Raw genomic sequence first — 19,861 nt, 5'->3', positions numbered from 1 at the left:
GCAGCTTAAGGCATAAAGCTTTGATTGGTAAAACTGCTTTTTTTTTTGCTCAATAATAATCCAATGCTGCCACAGGTAGCACAGTTGAACTGACGACTCACATAAATTTGTTTACTAAATGCAATTTATGAACATGTTCGGCAGATGCTGTTGCATTCGGTTCGGTCTACGGGGGGGCTTCCAGGCCTGACAGATGTCAACTCAAGGAGGCTTTTACAAGGGTTTATTACAGACTTCTTTTGAGGCGAGTCAGGGGCACAGCTAGAAAACGAATCTCAAGGCACCCATGCAAAACATTTGAAGCTTTCTTCGCGAGCATCAACTGTAGCTGCATGCTGCGACTCCACACAACGTCCAATGCTCAATAGTCATGTTTCCAAGGCACCTACCCATGCCACTGTAAACAGATACCACTAGAGGCATGCCACTACAACACCCTGGTGAGGGTCCTTTTAAAAGTGTTTTCAGGGGCTCATCCAGAAAAAAAAATTTTAATGGGGCTCGCTGTCTTTCGGGAGCCCAAGGTTGCAGCCACTTTATTTCATAGGTTAATCTAGCTCTGTTTACAACATATATGAAAATTCTCAAAGAAATAAGGATTAATTTTTCATACAATGAAAAAAGAAAGAAGGAAAGTGCCTTGACAATTCAACAGGTGGAACACTGCAATCAATGCTCTGTGCCAGCAATTACTTGAACTGTCCAGCATAGGGAAAGGCTCAGAGGAAGCAAACATTTCTTTTGCTTGGGCCTCCACTGAAAGTAGAAGTTTTCAAAATTCCTTGCAGCAACAAATTCATCAGCTTGTCTTCTTTTGTGGCCAAGACATTTTAAATTTGTTAAATGTTTTGAGGGCCCCTGTGCGATAGATATGTACCACATAAGTTTCTCTAGTACAAGTAAATTATTTAGGCCTTCCAAGGTACACGATTAACACCTACACGTTTGTATGTGAATTAATTTTAAGGCCTCAACTTAATGAGCGACACCTCCATCACTCAATGAGTGCCACCTTGTTTGAGTGTGAGTGTAAAAACTTGATCTTCAAAGAAGGAGCTGAGTACCAGTTAGTTCCTGCCTCTAACCTGCTTCAGTGCTTTTCAAAGCTGGCACGAGAAGTAAGTAGTGCAAAAAAAATAATAACACCAAGAACAATATTAAAGAAATTAAATCTTCAGAGGGTATTAGTGCATAAGGTTATAAGGACTTGAGCACAGAAAACATCATACCTCAAGAAAATTGTCCTGGTGAGGGGAGCATGTCACCATGCAAAATACACGTGCCAGGTTGAAGAAACAAGATGGGCAATTCTGGATGAGTCCACGCATAAGTTCAAGATTTGTGGCAAGAGCAGTGACCTGGTCATCGTCACAACACAATGCTTTCTCTTGACCTGCAAACAGAGCATGAATGCTTTTATTTTATTTTTTACCTTACGAGTCTCAAAATTCTAGAGACTTTAGCAATTATTCCCACTCTGAATTCCTTTATGTCAACAGAAGTTGCTCTCCCCAACTTCTCATATGCCCCCAACTTTATGCACTACTATACTACAATCCTGTGAAGACCACACAAACTGTGTGCAACAATAGAAAGCTTTGGCGTGTTCATAAACATATTACAGTTTACAGAATACCCTGTTATCGGAGCCATGAAACGGCAGTAACAATGTTGGTAGCGACACCTTGAGATAATTTATCCAACAACAATGCCTTCAAAATGTTTTTGTCAAATAGGCTATCATTCAGGAATACAAAAAGGAGGAGTGCATGTTAAAATCTTGGTCGCTGCCGAATCTTTAAATCAGTACTGACAAATAATGTTTGTTTAGTTTTTATTACATAATTGGATAGCCCTCGGCCCAATAATAATGATATAGAGCCTAATTCCACAAGAGTGCAACAAATAATTATGTTATCTTTTAATGCGACTAGTTCAAAAGCCTTGGCAAGAGCAGTGCAGCTTCGGCCATGAAAAAGGAGACTCATCACATCACCAAAACCTGTTGCGGTGGTCTCGTGGTGCCAGATACCACTGACGCAAACATGCACAATGTGCCACGAGGCCGAAAGCTGCGTCCATTCCGCACTCAACAGCAGAAGCGACGAGAGAATGTGTCCCACTGCATCTCCAAGAGAAGCGCACAATTGGAAGGGCCAATTCGGTAGCTTGGGGCAACACGGTCATCACTGTATGACCTTCAACCATCTCACTCCGCCATCTCCGCTTTCACTGAGGTGATGGGTCTTCCATTTCACACCTGAAGCCACACTGCACTTCACACGTGTTTTGGATGGTTCGTACAAAAAGTGCGGCGACTAAGCACTTGTGCTGCTATTGAGGAATGACGCATCGTACCACAATTATGGAGTCGACAGCTACCCAAAAAGAAAAAAGCAGGACACAAAATTTCCGAGTCAGTACGCCTTTAAGCCACCAGCTGAGTATAAGATGGTTGGTCAGCACAGTAACAGTGCTGTGTCCTCCATGGTTAAACTCGCCACCAAAAGATGGCGCTACTAACGTGGCTGCTCAAGCAAACATCTATAGCAAACTGGCATTCCGTAAACTGCGATTTGCTTATGGACAGGCGAAAAATTTCTTATGACAACACGATAATGATTACAGCATGACATTGATGACATACACTACAGCATAATATTATGGATGGACAGAGCCAATCCTGTTTCAAGCTTTTCATTGCTGCTAGAGTAAAATAACTTCTGGGAAAAATTTTGAGGACAAGAAGCATGACACTGACTGCTACTTACCAGAGTGACAATATGCAGCAAAATCTGGCATAACGCCCCGCTCAACCATTACAGTGCTCTAAGTACACAACACTGCTGCTTTGTTTTACTAGGTTGCAGAATATAAGTAGTGTCCACAAAGTAGATTCCGATTAATTTTTGATTGAGGCATAAAAATTTTAAAATTGTTTTTACATTTCTAGCTAGAGTGATGCATAGGCTGTTTTTCCATATGTGAACCAAATTTCCTTAAAAACACCATATCAAAGCACCAACTTTCAACAGCACAACTTAAGGGGGCCTTGCAATGCTTTTTTAAGGACACCAATTTTGCCCTAGCCCTTTTCTTAGCTTGTCAAGGAACTAAGAGCAATAATAATTATGATAATGCATGAAAACCAACATCATCAGTAACAAAGAAGTTCAAAATATAAACAGAATCAGAATAACCCTCAACTCAACTTTCAGCCGCTCTGGATGCCACATTTCACTCTTCCATGACATGGTAAGGTGGCGCCCAGTGGCCGCAGAACGTTGATGTTAAGCAGAGGAAGTTGGTGTGCCACGATTGCCAAGCCTACTCAGCTTGTTGACAGCGTTTGCGATCGGGCAGCACATGGTGTGATCTCAAGGGCAATGGCATCACTTCTATGGTTAAAACAGCTTCCACACATTGACATTTTGCCATGGTTGCAACATTTTGCCGATAGCTGTATGAAAATTAAGCGATACTGGAAACAGCTGTAAAATGCAATGCCACAGATTTTTTGTTCTTTTTTTTTTCAGTACCCACAATATATTGTACATGTAAATCGCTCACTACATTTTTAACCTATCACCACAGTGCCACTCACTGATGCCACGTCCATTACACAAAGCGCACAACATCACCGCATCGTGATGCTGCTACCCCAACAACCTTTCTTGGGCATGTTGCGGGGACCTTTTAATGCACCAAGCCATCACTTGTGCTACCCAGCCAACTTCCTCACTCACTACGATGCTGCACCATGGCACACTCAAAATTACAGCACAGCATCCCACTTTTTTTCCCCTGTCTCGGAAGGTAACACAATTCTTTCAGCAATGATTTGAAAGATGCTCTTTTCAATGTGTTGCAGCGAGTTCATGCTAAGAACATTCATTCACCTGATACCAGGTCCGGACAGATTCCCTGGAGCAATTCCCAGGACTTGGCACTGACAGTTTTGGGGGGACCTGGGTCAACACAGGGCATGGGCTTTTCCGTCACTGGGTCTATTCCACAGGCCCCCCTCATGACACATTGAAGGCCAGAACCTGCTGCATCTGCAGACATCTGTGAGAGAAAAAAGAAAGAGTGGGATATGCAACGAGTTCGTTTGGTATGACATGTCCTATAATGCTCTTGGGTAGAAGTCAAAGCTTTTTCCTTGTTTAACTCTTTCCGTACCACTGACAAGCACAGTTGTGACAGGATTTTGGACCAAGTTAGCAAATGACAAGTATAGTCGTGACGAAGACATATACTTCACAATGTGAACGGATGACGAGTATATATGTCAGCTTGCTTCGAATTGCAGTTGTCAATACTAGATGGAAGTGCTTGTCAATGATAGTGGTATTGTGTGGTCTTGTTCTTTATTATGGGCCACTTGAATTCTACACATTACATTTCTGAGAAATTTCATGCCATTGCCTGTGGTATTGAAAGGGTTAAATCTGCCTTGTGCTGCATAATCAATAATTGCTATAGCGAAGCATTCTATGTTTTTTTTTATTTTTATGTGCACTTTCTTTTCTTTTATATGCTGAAAATCAGAAGCCTAACAAGTAAATTACATGCAAAGCTTTAGCTTGGGCCCAACTCCGATGCTGCCTATTCAAATACATGTAAAATGCAGATATGCTTTTCTGAAATAACTCCCGAGCTGATCTGAATGAAACTTATGGCATTTGAAAGAGAAATTTAAATTCTAGCGATTGTTGAAAGTGGAATTTCGATTTAGGCCTGAATTTTTTTGTTTAATAAGTCACAGGCCTGCATGGAGCTCCACTTTCAGCACCATGCACTCCAGCATCTTTGCGGGGAAGTCTCTTCACGTCCTTTTTAACAAGAACGATCTGAACTATCTGTCTGGTGTCGATGGCGAGCGCAGGCTCATGATGCAGCTTGTCGTGCTCTCTGCACATCATCATCATCATCAGCCTGGTTACGCCCACTGCAGGGCAAAGGCCTCTCCCATATTTCTCCAACAACCCCGGTCATGTACTAATTGTGGCCATGCCGTCCCTGCAAACTTCTTAATTTCATCCGCCCACCTAACTTTCTGCCGCCCCCTGCTACGCTTCCCTTCCCTTGGAATCCAGTCCGTAACCCTTAATGACCATCGGTTATCTTCCCTCCTCATTACATGTCCTGCCCATGCCCATTTCTTTTTCTTGATTTCAACTAAGATGTCATTAACTCCCGTTTGTTCCCTCACCCAATCTGCTCTTTTCTTATCCCTTAATGTTACACCTATCATTCTTCTTTCCATAGCTCGTTGCATCGTCCTCAATTTGAGTAGAACCCTTTTCGTAAGCCTCCAGGTTTCTGCCCCATAGGTGAGTACTGGTAAGACACAGACAGCTATTATAGACTTTTCTCTTGAGGGATAATGGCAACATGCTGTTCATGATCTGAGAATGCCTGCCAAACGCACCCCAGCTCTCTGCACAGTGGTCTGCTAAGCCCAATGTTGCCTGGTTGCAACCACACGCATAGCTCTACGATTTGCTTCTTCAGCAGCGGTTCATGCTTTGAGAGGAGGCACCGTAACATGTGCCGAAGAGTAAACACAGGTATCCAGACTACGCTGCACACACGTCACATTCCTTGACCCGTGGCACGGTACGTTGCTCTTGATAATTCTGGTTTATTGGCATCCCCTTCGAAACGAGGTGGTGAAAAATAGTTACCTAGCCTGCTCGAGTTAACCAGGTCCAGCTACATACAGCATGAAACTGCTATTTGCAACTGCTACATGTCAGGACACTTGGTGAAGTATAACCGAACTGCAATGCAAAGTTTGTATCTATCGACGCTAAGCAGCATGCATGTCCCATCGCATGTCAAATGGCACAATACGATGCTAATGATGATTTTATGTCGTTCCCTTTGAAATAGGATGGAGACAGTCACCTAGCCTGCTTGGATTAATCAGGTATCCAATAGATTCTTTTCATTACACCAATATATCTCCACATCTCTTTAATTTTCTTTTTCTTCCTCAAGACTTCTCCATGTTGTACCGCTACCTATGCAACTGCTACATGGTGTGCCACCTGGTGTAATAATGTTCAACCGCAATGCAAAGGGCAGACATTATAGATGTTACCCGGCACACATCTCACATTGCAAGGCAAGTGGCACGATACACTGCTAATGATGATGATTTATCTGCACCCGCTTTGAAACGTGGTGGAGACAGTCATCTAGCCAGCTTTAACTGACAAGTCGCATGGCATTAATGTTTATGATTTATTGGAGTCCCCTTTGAATGTGGCGGTGACATAGTCACCTGGCCAGCTTGATCTAATCAGATGCATAACATTTTTTCTAGCATTCTTGTATGCATTTTCTTAAACTTCTTTTTCTTCCTGAAACCTTCTTTAAATGCATTGGACTGCAACCTGTGGAACATGCAACTGCAATGCAAAATGTGCACGTATCGAGGCTAGACAGTGCGCATGTCACATCAAGAGTCTCTTCGCGTGCTAGGATGGATTTATAGGGCACTTTTCCGCTGCGTGCTAGCAAGCGCTGGTGTGGCTCCACAGTGGTTCAGCGTGCCTGTCACACATTTTACTCCCACAAAGGCTATGAGGCCAAGTACCATGAAAATTTCATATGGTTTGTCACAGGGATCCTTAAAAGGGAGGAAATGGATTGTGGGTAGTGCGATATCTAAATCTTTTTTAAGCGTTCTTTGGAGAATGTCTCAGAAGAACACAGCGTCCCTATAATCTACAAAACAGTAGTGAATCATTTCCGCATGAGGCCACAAACGGCAATTTGTCAACCATGGCACGAAACAGCCTTTTTTTTTTCTAACCAGGTTTTGACAGGAAGGGTTGCTGAATGAAAGCCCTCGGTTGTTTATTCCGGAATCTGCAGCTGTGTGTATGCTACTCAAACGGCGCCGGACTGGATGCCTTCATTGGATGCTTGCATATGCTTGCCCAACTTTTGAATGTGTTTTCAGTCACCTTAAATTTCTGTAGCACTTTGTTTTTCTTGTTTTGCTGAAGGTTCTGCTCCAATGTATTAATGACAAAAAAAAAAAATCGCTGGCATGACTAAATGGTAGAGTAGCTGACTCCCATGCAGCGGGCCCAGGTTCGATCTTGGTGGAAATTGAGTTTTCTTTCTCTCTCTCTCTCTCATTCCCAGCAAAAGCTGCTATGAACACTGACGGCGAACACCACCGCCAACCAAAATGGCCATTGGGATAAGCCGATACCAGCATTTTTGCAGCATGAAGCTAGATGTCTGGAGCATACCAAATAGGGCGTAGATTTTTTAAAAATATGTCTTGTGTGACATTCAAAACACTGGAGAACAGTGTGCTGTAAATTAAGAAATAATGACCCAATCATAAAAGTGCTTCCATCATTGTGTGTTATGCTTTCTAGTAATGATCCACACGTCATTCGCTTAATTTGTACAGTAGTTATTGATCTACCGTCCAAAAACAATGGTGATATTAAAAATATTTTATGAAATAGTGAACCTAGAGAAAAAATAATTGCATTTTTAGAATTGGAAGAATAAACTGAACATGCCAATTTTTATCGAATTTGGTTCAAAAATACATAAAGATAGCTTTAAAACCCATGCTCCCACTTTAAACAAAACAGCTCGGTAGCTTACTAACAAATAAAATGTATCATCCATGTCCTAGAAAAAATGTGCTTGGTGTGACATGCCTGATAGGCTTACACTGAAAAAAAAAAAAAAAGATTATTGCCAATGCCTCTGTGTCAAAACAGAGCTGTAACGAGTCCTCAAATTCCAATTTGGTGTTCCCTTTAAAAGTGGGCCACTGTGTACATCAGCCGGAATCCTCTAAAATGCCGTATTTAAATGCATGAGAAATATATTGATGGTACATAATTTTATATACTGCAAGATAGGGCAGGGCTAACTTTGCTGTTTCAGCCAGAACTGCTGAAAATGAACTTTTGTGCCTTTACACAAAGCACATAGAAATAATTGGTTTGTCCTAATCCTAAACACTTGCGTCAATTATGGACTTGTGTCCATAATTCATGGGCACGATGGTAGTGAGGAGCTGTACAGTCAAGAAATAGGAATGTATAGGTAAGAGCAGCATACATTAGTGTATAGTAATAAAACAAGAGGCAGGAAAGATAAATGATAAATAGGGAGCAGATGCAACTTAAAATTGAAAGCCAAGTAACCGCCTGCATTATTAAATTATAGAGTTTAGCCTCCCAAAACTACACAGTGGGTTATATTAGACGTCATATGGAGGGCTCTGGATTAAATTCGGTCACCTGGAAAGAATGGCACACGAGCATTTTGGCTAGAAAGTGATCCAAGAACATGATATTCGATTGACAGCCCAATGCCAATCACTTAGCCACTGTGGTGGGTCACTAGTCCCATAACTGATCAGTTAATTATATAACTGGTCACATTAATTACATGATCATCAGATGGAAATCACAAAACGATTTCATTACTTAGGTAGTCAACCTAAAATGTAGTTCACAGCTCAAAATGAAGCCTATGGAGCGAATGACATTCACAAATGAGCTACTGTCTTTGTTTCTCAGTGCCAGCATTCCCATGTATGATCTAGTTGCATGTCCATGGGCAGCAATTACAATTTTTCATTCTACATCTTCTACGTAACATGTGCCAATCCCATGCTACACAAAAGAAATGGAAGTGCACAAAGAACAACAACTTGACAAATATGAGAACCTCGAAGACAAGCCACTGTGGGCCTGCTTGACAGGTGAGAACGTCGCACTGAACATGGGCGTATAGAGCTTTAAGTTAACACTCTATTCTAACCTACTGTATTGAACAAATTAACCTGGTGTAAAATATTTGTGGTTAAAGCATTATTCACTGGTCAGTTGCTTAGGAGGGAACAAAAACTCAAAAACAGAATGCCCTGTAAAAACTGTTCATAGCTCTATGCAAAAACATTGCCATGCAATGGACCAAATTGTAGCTTGCAAAACCAAGAGTGATGCTATGTTGCATTTGTACACCATAAGCAGCTCTTCTGACAGATTATACCAGCAGATAAGAGTAGGAATCCTTGCCTTAACCGTTCTTCCCCTAAACACACTATTACAGAATGGCAAACCCAAACAAAAAATGCTATTGCCACAGCAGCAAGAACATTCCGTCAAATGTAAAGGCCCTTGAAGTAATACAAAAATGCACTTTAGCTTGAGCTTATTTAGGCCATGCATCTCAAATTTTTGACGATAGACTTCTTATCAAGTTCAATAACATGGCTGTTTGGGCATGTTGGTACGACATGACAAAAACTTTCAAGCGCACAACCAGACAAGGATGGCGTGTCTCAGCCTTCTTTCACCTTCCTCGTTTGTCTGTGCATTTGAAGTTTTTGTCCTTAGCAAGGAAAAAGTCAGTAAATGATCATACTCCCCACAGCTGTGACGTTAGCTCTGAAACCTTGCTATTCAAATTCTCAACAATTTTTACACATAATAAAAATATAAATGAACATTTGCAGCTATGAAGCTGTGCAAGGAAAAAATTAGAACAGCTGGGAAGTCACATATCCAGCTGTGGAAGTCACATATTGAGGCGAAAAGTTTCATCCAATTCATTCCAGCAGGCACGCATTCCAGAGCCCTTCACTGTTACAGCATCCCCCAGTGCCCATAAGACACAAAGACATATATATAGGATGTCTTTTTTAGACCATACAGATTTTTTTATAAACAAAGTAATGAGCGCAGTGAACATGGTGTTCTTGCAGGTGAGTTTCTAGATAAGGTGGGCATACTTTTCTGCTAATAATGTGAGCTTAAGAAGACTAACAAAAATTCATTAATTAACGTTTTTATTAGCGTCTTGGGGGCAGTTGTCTAGATGGCAAATTTGACATAATAAATATCTCAAATTCAGAGAGACTTTCAACATTTTTAAAAGTGGTGGTGCATTAAAAAGTGACTGTCTTCAAATTTGCAATTTAAGTAACTGTCCCTAAGACTAATAAAAAGGTTGATTACATTTTTGTTAATTAGTTTACTGAAGCTCATGTTATTTGCGGTGGAGTATGTCCACCTTACCTAGGAATTCTCCTGCAAGAATGCCAGGTTCACTGCACTTATAGCCTTTTTATAAAAAATCTGTATTGTCTAAAGAAACATTGTATAAAGCAAAGGCCAGTTTGGCCTTCTCAAAATGTGTAAGCCCTTCATTTATTCCCCCAATTCCACCATGCTCATAAAGAGCCTGTCCAAAGGTCCAACAAATGGAACCTTCTTGAAGTCCCTTTTCCTTTCAAGTGGCTAAGGAATGTCCTTGAAGTGCTTCTTCCCTCCAAGTGGCTCAGGCCGCCCCCAGCTGCTTATCTCAGTAAATTATGTTCGCTTGTTAGAGCTTGTCCAATGACCTGTTTGCTCACACATGAACTTTACACCGACTCAGACGCCAACAAAACTACATTTGCCAGGCTAAGCTAATCTTTCTTGTACTCCATCTTTCTTTTTATACATGATAACAAAGACTATGGTTGTCAAGGGAGAAAACAAGGCAATGTAACCTCTGCACAGGCTTTCCTTATGTTTGAAGCAACTCGCGAGTGGACAAAACAGCAATCACAGAACAATCAGATGTGATAATCTTGTACTTGCAGTGATCACTGTGACTGGCTCTAATGAAGTGCCTAGATATTAAGGCACCTATGTGTGGCAACTACATACTGGGCAACAACTTCGAAATTCACAGAAAACAAAGCTAATGCTTTACTTTATTACCACAGCAATTTCGATATGATCCCCATGTATAAGCAACATTCATGGTAATAGAAATTCAAGGTAATATAAATGCCGATATTCCAGTTGGTATGAAATGTTTTAAAAACTAATTAAACAAATGTCTTTACAGATATTATTTTAAGCTTTTTCACAGTTCCCAAATAAGTCGACTGAAGAAAACTCATAAAACATCAATAATCAATACATACACACTGAAGCTACTTTGTATGTTGACAGGTGCACCAACCCTAGGAGCTGCCATAAATGCGACTGGGTATAGGTATTAAGATCTGTTCTTCAATCAGAATTGGGCTCGCATATCTTTTTAATAAGCCACAATTTTGAACTGGACCATACCGTATGCAACTTCAGTTAATTAAAAAACAAACCTATGGTCTCTAGGCGTTTGAATCAATACGGTAGACCACTTGTCATACAACCATATTTCCAGAATAAGTTTCATGAAACATGCCACAAAGACAAAGCGATATGTTAGGAAGAGTTGCGTGTATGAAAGGACAAACGCAGGAATAAAACGAGGTAGACAGAAAGAAAGTAAACTATCAACTCGTTTCATTCGTTTCAAAGCTGCATATATGTGCAGTGTTTTCACACTTGACAAAAAAAGAATGGGGGCGGGAAGATGGCAAATGAAGCCTGCCTCATGTCAACAAAAGCTGCGCAGAAAATTGTTTTCCTCATGAAATAAGCTAACAGAAGTGTCACTTACGCAGTCATCACCCTTTTCCTTGATGTGAAAAGCTTCTAAAAGTTCACGGGCTATGCTGTTCTTGTTTCTAACTAGAATCTTAATTTTGTTGAAGAGTGGTCTACATCCTTTATATGCAATACAATGAGCGGGCAAGCATGCTCCTCTTTTCCGAATTGGCGATGCATGCTACCCTGCGTGTTCATTCATGCAGAGCACTGTTTGGCCCACATACACTTGTCCATATTTGAGCGGGATTTGATATACCACACCCGTGGCACATTGCACGAAAGTTTCGGCATGCTTTATTGCGCAACCGCCTCAACGGGTACCTTCTCCATTGTTCCTCAGGCATAACCCAGTGAGCTTTATTTGGAGCAGAAAAAACCCCAGTGACACCATGCCTTTTTGCCACTTTTTTTTTTATGTTGTGGGCGACTTTCTTTCTTTCTTTATTGATTTATTTAAGACAATGAACACATTGTCTTAGGGGACACGGCTAAAGGCAAAACATTTGCCTGACTAGGCCGTGCATATGTGGCCCAACCGTGGTTTTCGTTCTGAGCAAGCACTCAGTGCTGCTGCCCCGTTTCTTTTTTTTACCTTCTTGAGAAGGTTCTCGGCCACTGCTGTGATGACCTCACAGGTGAAGTTTACTGAAAGCAGCCTATTAATTTGATTATGGAAGCTGTCGTGCATTGCATAATAATAATAATATTCGGGGTTTTACGTGCCAAAACCACTTTCTGATTATGAGGCACGCCGTAGTGGAGGACTCCGGAAATTTTGACCAACTGGGGTTCTTTAACGTGCACCTAAATCTAAGCACACGGGTGTTTTCGCATTTCGCCCCCATCGAAAGTCGTGCATTGCATGCGGGCATGATTTTGTAAGAGCAGATTACAGGCATAAACTTGCAATTTCCCTCTTAACTATCTTCGAATGCGCAGAATCGTAAGGTAAATGTTCTTTCTGTGCTCATGGTGCATAATGCCAGCAGATATGATGCAAGCCAAACTGCAATTTAAGATCTAAAAACTGCAACAAACCTTTAGTAGGAAGTTTGCGTGAAGGCCAAACCCTTGCCATATTGTCTAAAACGGGTTAAAATACTGCTCACTGAATCAGTGCAGGTCAAGGTACTTTGTTAGGATACAATAATTAAAATGTTGTCAACATATCTAAAAGCCTTAAGTACCCCCTGATTAGAAAGCTCATGATTCAGGGAGCGGTCAATGTCAGCCAAAAATATATCACACAGGATTGGGGCGACATATGAACGAATACAAATGCCTTGCCGTCGAATGTAAAAGTCGTTAAAAGATATAAGAGATGTCTTGCAAATAAAATTTGAGCAAAGACATGGAGCTGTCTACTGGTGCCCCTATTTCACAATTCCTTTCAATGCCTTCTGATGGCTACAAACAATTAATTGTGAGGCACCAAATAAAACAAATCCTCTACATCAAAAGAAAAAATGTAGCCAGCATGTATATTGGTAGCACCAGCTCACCCAGCAAGTTCCTCTAAAGACAGAGAGACATAGGAACATCGAACACTTTCAAGTTTACCACACCACATAAAGTTCTAACAAGATACAGCTCACGAAAACATTAAAAAGCACACATATCTGTGGCTACTAACCATGATCGACACTCAATAGTATATTGTCATTTTTTAATGTTAGTGTTTCCATTATGTTATAACTCTTCCTCAATGAAAAAGTGCTCTTTGCACCAAGTAAGCACAAAGATTCAAAAAGAGCCTGTATGATTATTTGTTTTCCCACTTTAACTCTGGGCACTGCACCAAAAGCTACAGTTCATGTCAGCAGAGCAGAACCAAGTTAGTGATAGGTGTTTTCTGCTTGAGCCAGCTGCATGCCTCAAAGGATAGTAGCTTGCTAGCTGTGCAATTACGAGCATTTTTTCAATCCATCTTGTATAGCAAAACAAGACGAGGGTTCAGAGGAGCATTGAAATTTCAAGTGGCCAACAGCGGTTGAACAAGGGAAGCCACAGCTTGTAGCTTCTAGAAAAGGCACTGTCCTGGAATCCTCGCCCGCAGACTCCCAGCAAAGGCTGAAGCGTTTCTCAGCTTCCTCTTCTGCCACGACATCGCTACTTCTCCCACATTGCACCTCTCTCTGTGAAGGCAATGCCACTGGCCCACATTGACATGGATCTGAGTCCAGCAAGCAAGGCGCTAGCTGGTGGGACACCGTATCATCACTACAGTTGTTCACAGGCCAGCACCATCAACTTTACAGAGGGAGGGGTAGTGATTCGGTGCTATGTGTAGCAAGAATGCACAACTCCAGTGCCACAGAACAGGACAATGCTGGCCAGGTCTTCGGATCCACAATTTCTCCACAGGCTTCCTGTGGAGGCCTCATAATAAGGTTCGTTACAGCGCAACACAAGACAAAAGAAGGTATAAAACGACAACACGGCGCTGACTCTCAACTGATATTTTACTGAAGATATGTCTAACACTTATATAGGTGCCAGTTGATAACCATGACATGCACGAGACACAGGGATGCATCGAGGCAACTGTGACAAACTGATGCATAATATAAATTGACATAGAAAAAATGTTGAGAGTCAGCGCAGTGTCGTCATTTTATACCATTCTTTTGTCCTGTCTTGTGCTGTAATGCACCTTACTACGAATCCCAACCAACACGCCCAACTTGCCGTCTTGATGTGGAGGCTTCCCTTGTTCACCCACTGGTGATCATTTCTATGTGACAGTGCTACGAACAGGAGGTTCAGGCACAGAGGACAATATTGAACAAGCCCTTATCCTGGGTATGCATTATATGTAACATTCCATTTCACTTTGTATCCTTTCCTATCATGTCACATGAAGTGGACAATCTCATAGAGATAGGGGCAGCACCTAAGCTATGTTCGAGCGATTGACAAAGGGTCAAAGCAATGGAAAATTATATGGATTGTTAGAAAATTAAGACCATAGCTCTCATTCCTCATGGCTAATACAACACATGCCCTCTGCTATGCTGAAACAAGTTCGTGAGACTGAGTACAGATGTCATGTGTTCAGACCTTCAGCTTTTTCGTCCTGTCCCTTTGACCAAGTTACGCAGTTCTCCTACATGCAAAGTTAAGAAAGCTCCACATATGGTGACTACAAACACTTGTTTATTCTTAGATGTTACCTAGGAAGAGGATACCACCAAAAGTGACAGTACAACAGCATCCTCAGGTGGCGCACAAAGTCAGCAATTGTTTGGCATCCTTGCATTAGTGTGCATGGTTGCATGAAGCAAAGGCTGATTAGTGCAAGTGTTTCAACAAGGCCTATAAAAGGCACAGAAAAATCCTAAGTGCATTACTAGGGGTCATACCAAGTGGTTGTATCCTTGTAGAGCTTTCAACCTGCTAATTTTTTTTCTAAACTACGCTGCGCTCATTCGAATGTAGAGGATGCGGCAAGGCTGCTTACAGATTTAACTGAATACCCAATAAATATTACAGGACGTGAAAAAAATGGCAATTAGCGGCCGTCCATTGATAAAGATAACGTCTCCGCACTTATTAACCAGTCCTCTCCCAGGGCCAGATCAAGGCTCTGACGCGACTTTTCTCGTATTAGAAATATGAAGTCGCAGCTGCTACGAACAATCAAGAGCCCTTGTTTACGATGCATTTTAACAATAGCAGAGGAGCTATCTCAACACGGCATTGAAAAAGCTTCAGAGTCTGAGTATGCAATAGAGGCTTCGCTGATAGCAGCTGCTGAAAACGTGCACTGCCGTACAAATAGGCCATACTGCGGAGAACAAATTACTCATTTTCTAGTGACAGGTGATGTGCGCCGAGTTTGATGGCGTCATTCTTATCCATCGTGTCATCGGCAAGTGACTTGCTGCTTACAGGAGCTTGAACGTTTGAGTCTACCAACGACAATGTCCAGATCTGATTATTTAATTGCATCCATTGTTCGTTGAAGGCTGCATACATCCGATTGCAAGCGCCGGGAATGAAGTGCGCGTGATAAGGATCGAGCCAACTTTACGTACCTTCCAGGCTCAAGCAGCACGCTGCTACCTGAATCTCCGAATGAAAGTTAGCTTTCTCTGATTTTTTTTTTTCATTTGCTTTCTAGAAGGAAAATACCGATACGGGCGGTAAATAAAAGCTGTCTGCTACTCGGCAGGTGGACGCATTTTGTTGTCGATCATGACAATATTTCACGCTGGTGTTGCAAAGGCAAGGAGGGGCATGAATTACGACGCAATCGACGAGCTCGAAAGCAGTGCGATGAAGGAAAATGAATGGCCGTCAAAAAAGCGGAGGCGGTAATTTTCTCTAAAAGCACTCTGCGACGGAGCAATATACACGCCCCCAAGACAGGAGTCTCCTGCGATTACAGAAGCTTAGATATCCTGTCTGTAAATACGTAACGCCACACTGTGAGGGAACGACACCGGTTGCGTCGCTAGTTTAGCGGCTGTGGGATTGAATGGAAATCCGAAACGGTCAACTTACGCGGCAGGTAAACATTGCCAGAGTGAAGGCCACGAGCAGACGCATTTTCCCAGTGCGCACCAGCACAGCCGCCAAACTCGATGAACTCCGTGCGAGAAATCAACGCCTGCTGGACGACCGACGTCCAAACAGCACAGCAGTGCTACAAAACGACCATCGCTGAAGCACTAATATTATCAAGTTCACGCAGCTACCGATGACACAGCGCATGCCGAGTCCCCCATCACTTGTAGACTGCAGCGACGTGCGCCGTCCGAGTAGCTCACGTGACAGATCCGTGTCACATGACTCACCGATGGATGGATGGATGTTATGAGCGTCCCCTTTGGAACGGGGCGGTGGCTTGCGCCACCAAGCTCTTGCTACTATGCTGCCTAATATCCTACCTAGGTTAACCCATGAGAAAAAAAAAAACACACACTATGAACTACCACGTCCACATTTTCTGATACCCTATTGCGAACTGTGCTTTTGTACGTCTCCGTCCTTTGTCGTTTCCCTACTTTTCTTCCACCAATCCTCCAATCGCCTCTTACTGATGTCTATTGCAGACCTGTTTGCTTTACCACTGCTCCCGCTGAACCCAAGGGCTTCAAGGAGGCCAGTGGTGCCTAAATCGACCGCTGGATAGATGTCTTCATATTCTAATAAAATATGCTCCGTCGTTTCCCTAGCTTTACCGCAGCAAGCACATGCTTCTTCTTCCTTCTTATATCTCGCTTTATACGTGCGTGTTCTAAGGCATCCCGATCTCGCTTCTTCACCCTCTCCTGACTGTTCTGCCACCATACGGTGACTGTAGCAACCACGAGGGTGGGAGTGTTTTGAAGGCTTTGGAGCTAGAGAATAAGCGTGCACCAAGCGCTGTCGCCGCTCTCACCCCCCCCCCCCCCCCACCGAAATAAAGGCATAAGACAAGAGACTGATGCAGGATCCAGCTATTCCTGAAAATAACTTCCCGATTTACGGAGATTCGAAGCTTTTGCTGTATAACTTAAGCGTACCAATCGCAGCAGCTTTCTCTGTGGTAGCAGCCTATGTATGTACTAGTACTATCTAGCAGGGTTCGAACTAGTCTTTCTGGAGCAACATGCACCTTGACATTTCGCAATACCCAATATCCGCTTTCCCGGCATGTAGGCTGAACCTGCTACGAGTTGTCTACACGAGCCTTTAACTGGCAAATACCAGTGCTTCAGTGAAATTCCATGCATGCAGCGAGATAAGCTTGAATGATTCTGCACAAGAAACAACTTCAGGGTGGTACAGCTTGGCTTTATTTGCGTCACTTTAAAATAGAAACACCCAATGACAACATCTCAACAGGTAGGGGCACAGACGTTTTTCCTCCTGAACTCTTTGCGGTGACATTGACACAGCAACCAAATGTTGAGAAACAGGGTAACCAAAAACTGAGCCAGGAGCTTTTTCCCAGCTGGGGGCCAGCATGCGTGCTGCTGCTCTTCAGAGGCCCTGCCAAGCAGCCATAGTTATTTCTTCTTCTGGGCCTTCTCAGCAGCCTTGGTGACCTTGCCACCTGATGCCTCCTTAGGTTTGACAGACTTGATGACTCCGACAGCAACCGTTTGCCTCATGTCACGGACAGCAAAGCGACCCAGGGGTGGGAAGTCGGTGAAGGTCTCCACGCACATGGGCTTGGAAGGTACCAGGTCGATGATGGCAGCATCGCCTGACTTGATGAACTTGGGGTTGTCTGTAAAGACGAAAGAAGAAAACGCGTGAGAACCCCCTGCACAATAATCAAACCACAACACTCCATACCTTCGAGCTTCTTGCCAGAACGACGGTCGCACTTTTCCTTGATCTCCCTGAACTTGCAGGCAATGTGAGCTGTGTGGCAGTCCAACACAGGCGTGTAGCCATTGGCGATCTGGCCGGGATGGTTCAGCACAATAACCTGGGCGGTGAACTCCTCCGTGGACTTGGGCGGGGTGTCCTTTGAGTCTCCGCACACATAGCCTCGGCGCAGCTCTTTCACTGACACGTTCTTCACGTTGAAGCCGACGTTGTCGCCGGGCACGGCTTCGACGAGGGCCTCGTGGTGCATCTCCACGGACTTGACCTCAGTGGTCAGGTTGGCAGGGGCAAAGGTGACGACCATGCCGGGCTTGAGAACGCCGGTCTCCACACGGCCGACGGGCACCGTGCCAATGCCACCAATCTTGTAGACGTCCTGCAGGGGAAGTCGGAGGGGCTTGTCCGTGGGCCGGGTCGGGGGCTCCATCGCGTCGAGAGCCTGAAGAAGGGTCTTGCCCTCAGACTTGCCAGACTTGCGCTCAATAGACCACCCCTTGTACCAGGGCATGTTCTGGCTAGGCTCGAGCATGTTGTCACCGTTCCAGCCAGAGATGGGCACAAACGGAACAGTAGCAGGGTTGTAGCCAATCTTCTTGATGTAGGCTGACACTTCCTTCTGGATTTCCTCGAAACGGCTCTGAGAGAAGGGAGGCTCGGTGGTATCCATCTTGTTCACGCCGACAATCATCTGCTTCACGCCAAGGGTGTAAGCCAGCAGGGCGTGCTCTCGGGTTTGGCCGTTCTTGGAGATACCAGCCTCGAACTCGCCGGTACCGGCAGCAACAATCAGCACAGCACAGTCGGCCTGCACGAACACGCGCGTGCGTCAAACTCCCGAAAACAACTTCAGGGGCCGCTAAATTGACAAATATATGCGTGAGGCATGCGTGAACGAACCTGCGACGTTCCAGTGATCATGTTTTTGATGAAATCACGATGTCCGGGGGCATCAATGACAGTCACGTAGTACTTCGGCGTCTCGAACTTCCAGAGAGTGATATCGATGGTGATACCACGCTCACGCTCGGCCTTCAGCTTGTCCAACACCCACGCATACTTGAAGGAACCCTTGCCCATCTGCACAGAGGGAAAAAGAAACCGGCGGACATGTTAACGACCCGAGTAGACCACGCCGGCCGGCGCGCCGGGCAATATGGCGAACACGCGACGCCCGCCGCAGCACTTGTGCAAGGGTTAGAAACCGCGGAAGAGAAGTCGGCAAGGCACTGACCTCCTGGGCTTCCTTCTCGAACTTCTCAATGGTACGCTTGTCGATGCCACCGCATTTGTAGATCAAGTGTCCGGTAGTCGTTGACTTTCCGGAATCGACGTGGCCAATGACGACGATGTTAATGTGGGTCTTTTCCTTTCCCATGGTCGCGGTTTTTGCGTGTCCCTGTCTGCAAATCAAACGGAACAGCCGCACAACGGCAAACACAGGTGTTAGCGAGAAGCCGCGCAATGACCGTCGAACTGATCCACCAACCCACGCCCCGGAATACAGCCGGCGCCAGACAAAAGCACGTCAGAATGGCGTGAGGCCAAAATGGCGACCGAATATTCATTACCACGAGGCGTCAAACACTAATTACCAATATTACGCTTTACGTGAACGACAGAAGCAGTACAACTGAAAGAAGGCAAAATTAAGGGGCAGGTCACTGAGAACTCGGAGCACTTAAGAAAAGAATCAACCGCCACGAACGCGAAGGGCCTATCAGAGCGCCATGATTGACCCGTTTCACCGGCTACCCCGTGAACTGTGAAGTCTCTAGACGCTATAAAATACACCACATAGGTTAAAATAATGCTAAGGAACGTAATAGAAGCCATCAGAGTACAAAATCTCCACAATATTTCTTACGGATGACACTTGCGAACGCAAAATCATGCGGATGAAAACCAGCGGCAACTCACCAACACAACCGACGGAGAATGAAGAGGAATGATGGCGAAGGGTCACGTGCTATATATTGACTTGCATATGACGTCACTAAGACCTCTTAAAACTTTTTGTTTCGTTATAAACTTTATATTTTTATAACAATAAA

The 19,861-nt window shown here is 43.8% G+C and overlaps 2 protein-coding genes across 2 annotated transcripts in view; both read right to left on the bottom strand.

Annotated features, from left to right (window-relative positions):
• LOC139057489 (NPC intracellular cholesterol transporter 1-like) overlaps positions 1–16,249 on the bottom strand; it is a 70,016-nt gene extending 53,767 nt beyond the window's left edge. The window contains exons 1-3 of the mRNA XM_070535823.1: positions 15,993–16,249; positions 3,900–4,068; positions 1,230–1,393 (exon numbers count right to left, since the gene is read on the bottom strand). Coding sequence (XP_070391924.1) covers positions 1,230–1,393; positions 3,900–4,068; positions 15,993–16,037 — 378 coding nt within the window. The 5' untranslated portion in view covers positions 16,038–16,249. The remainder of the gene's footprint in view (positions 1–1,229; positions 1,394–3,899; positions 4,069–15,992) is intronic.
• A 997-nt stretch (positions 16,250–17,246) lies between these two features.
• On the bottom strand, positions 17,247–19,843 carry LOC139057487 (elongation factor 1-alpha 2). The gene is made up of 5 exons (XM_070535821.1): positions 19,728–19,843; positions 19,042–19,210; positions 18,708–18,887; positions 17,775–18,615; positions 17,247–17,706 (listed from the first exon to the last, which is right to left on the bottom strand). The coding sequence occupies exons 2-5, from the start codon at positions 19,183–19,185 to the stop codon at positions 17,483–17,485; spliced, it is 1,389 nt and encodes a 462-aa protein (XP_070391922.1). The 5' UTR covers positions 19,186–19,210; positions 19,728–19,843; the 3' UTR covers positions 17,247–17,482.
• Positions 19,844–19,861: the final 18 nt, after the last annotated feature.

Source organism: Dermacentor albipictus, chromosome 3 (assembly GCF_038994185.2).
Source record: "Dermacentor albipictus isolate Rhodes 1998 colony chromosome 3, USDA_Dalb.pri_finalv2, whole genome shotgun sequence".
Taxonomy (NCBI): Eukaryota; Metazoa; Arthropoda; class Arachnida; order Ixodida; family Ixodidae; genus Dermacentor; species Dermacentor albipictus.
Note: the sequence above shows the minus strand (reverse complement) of the source record. Positions and strands in the feature narration are given on the sequence as shown.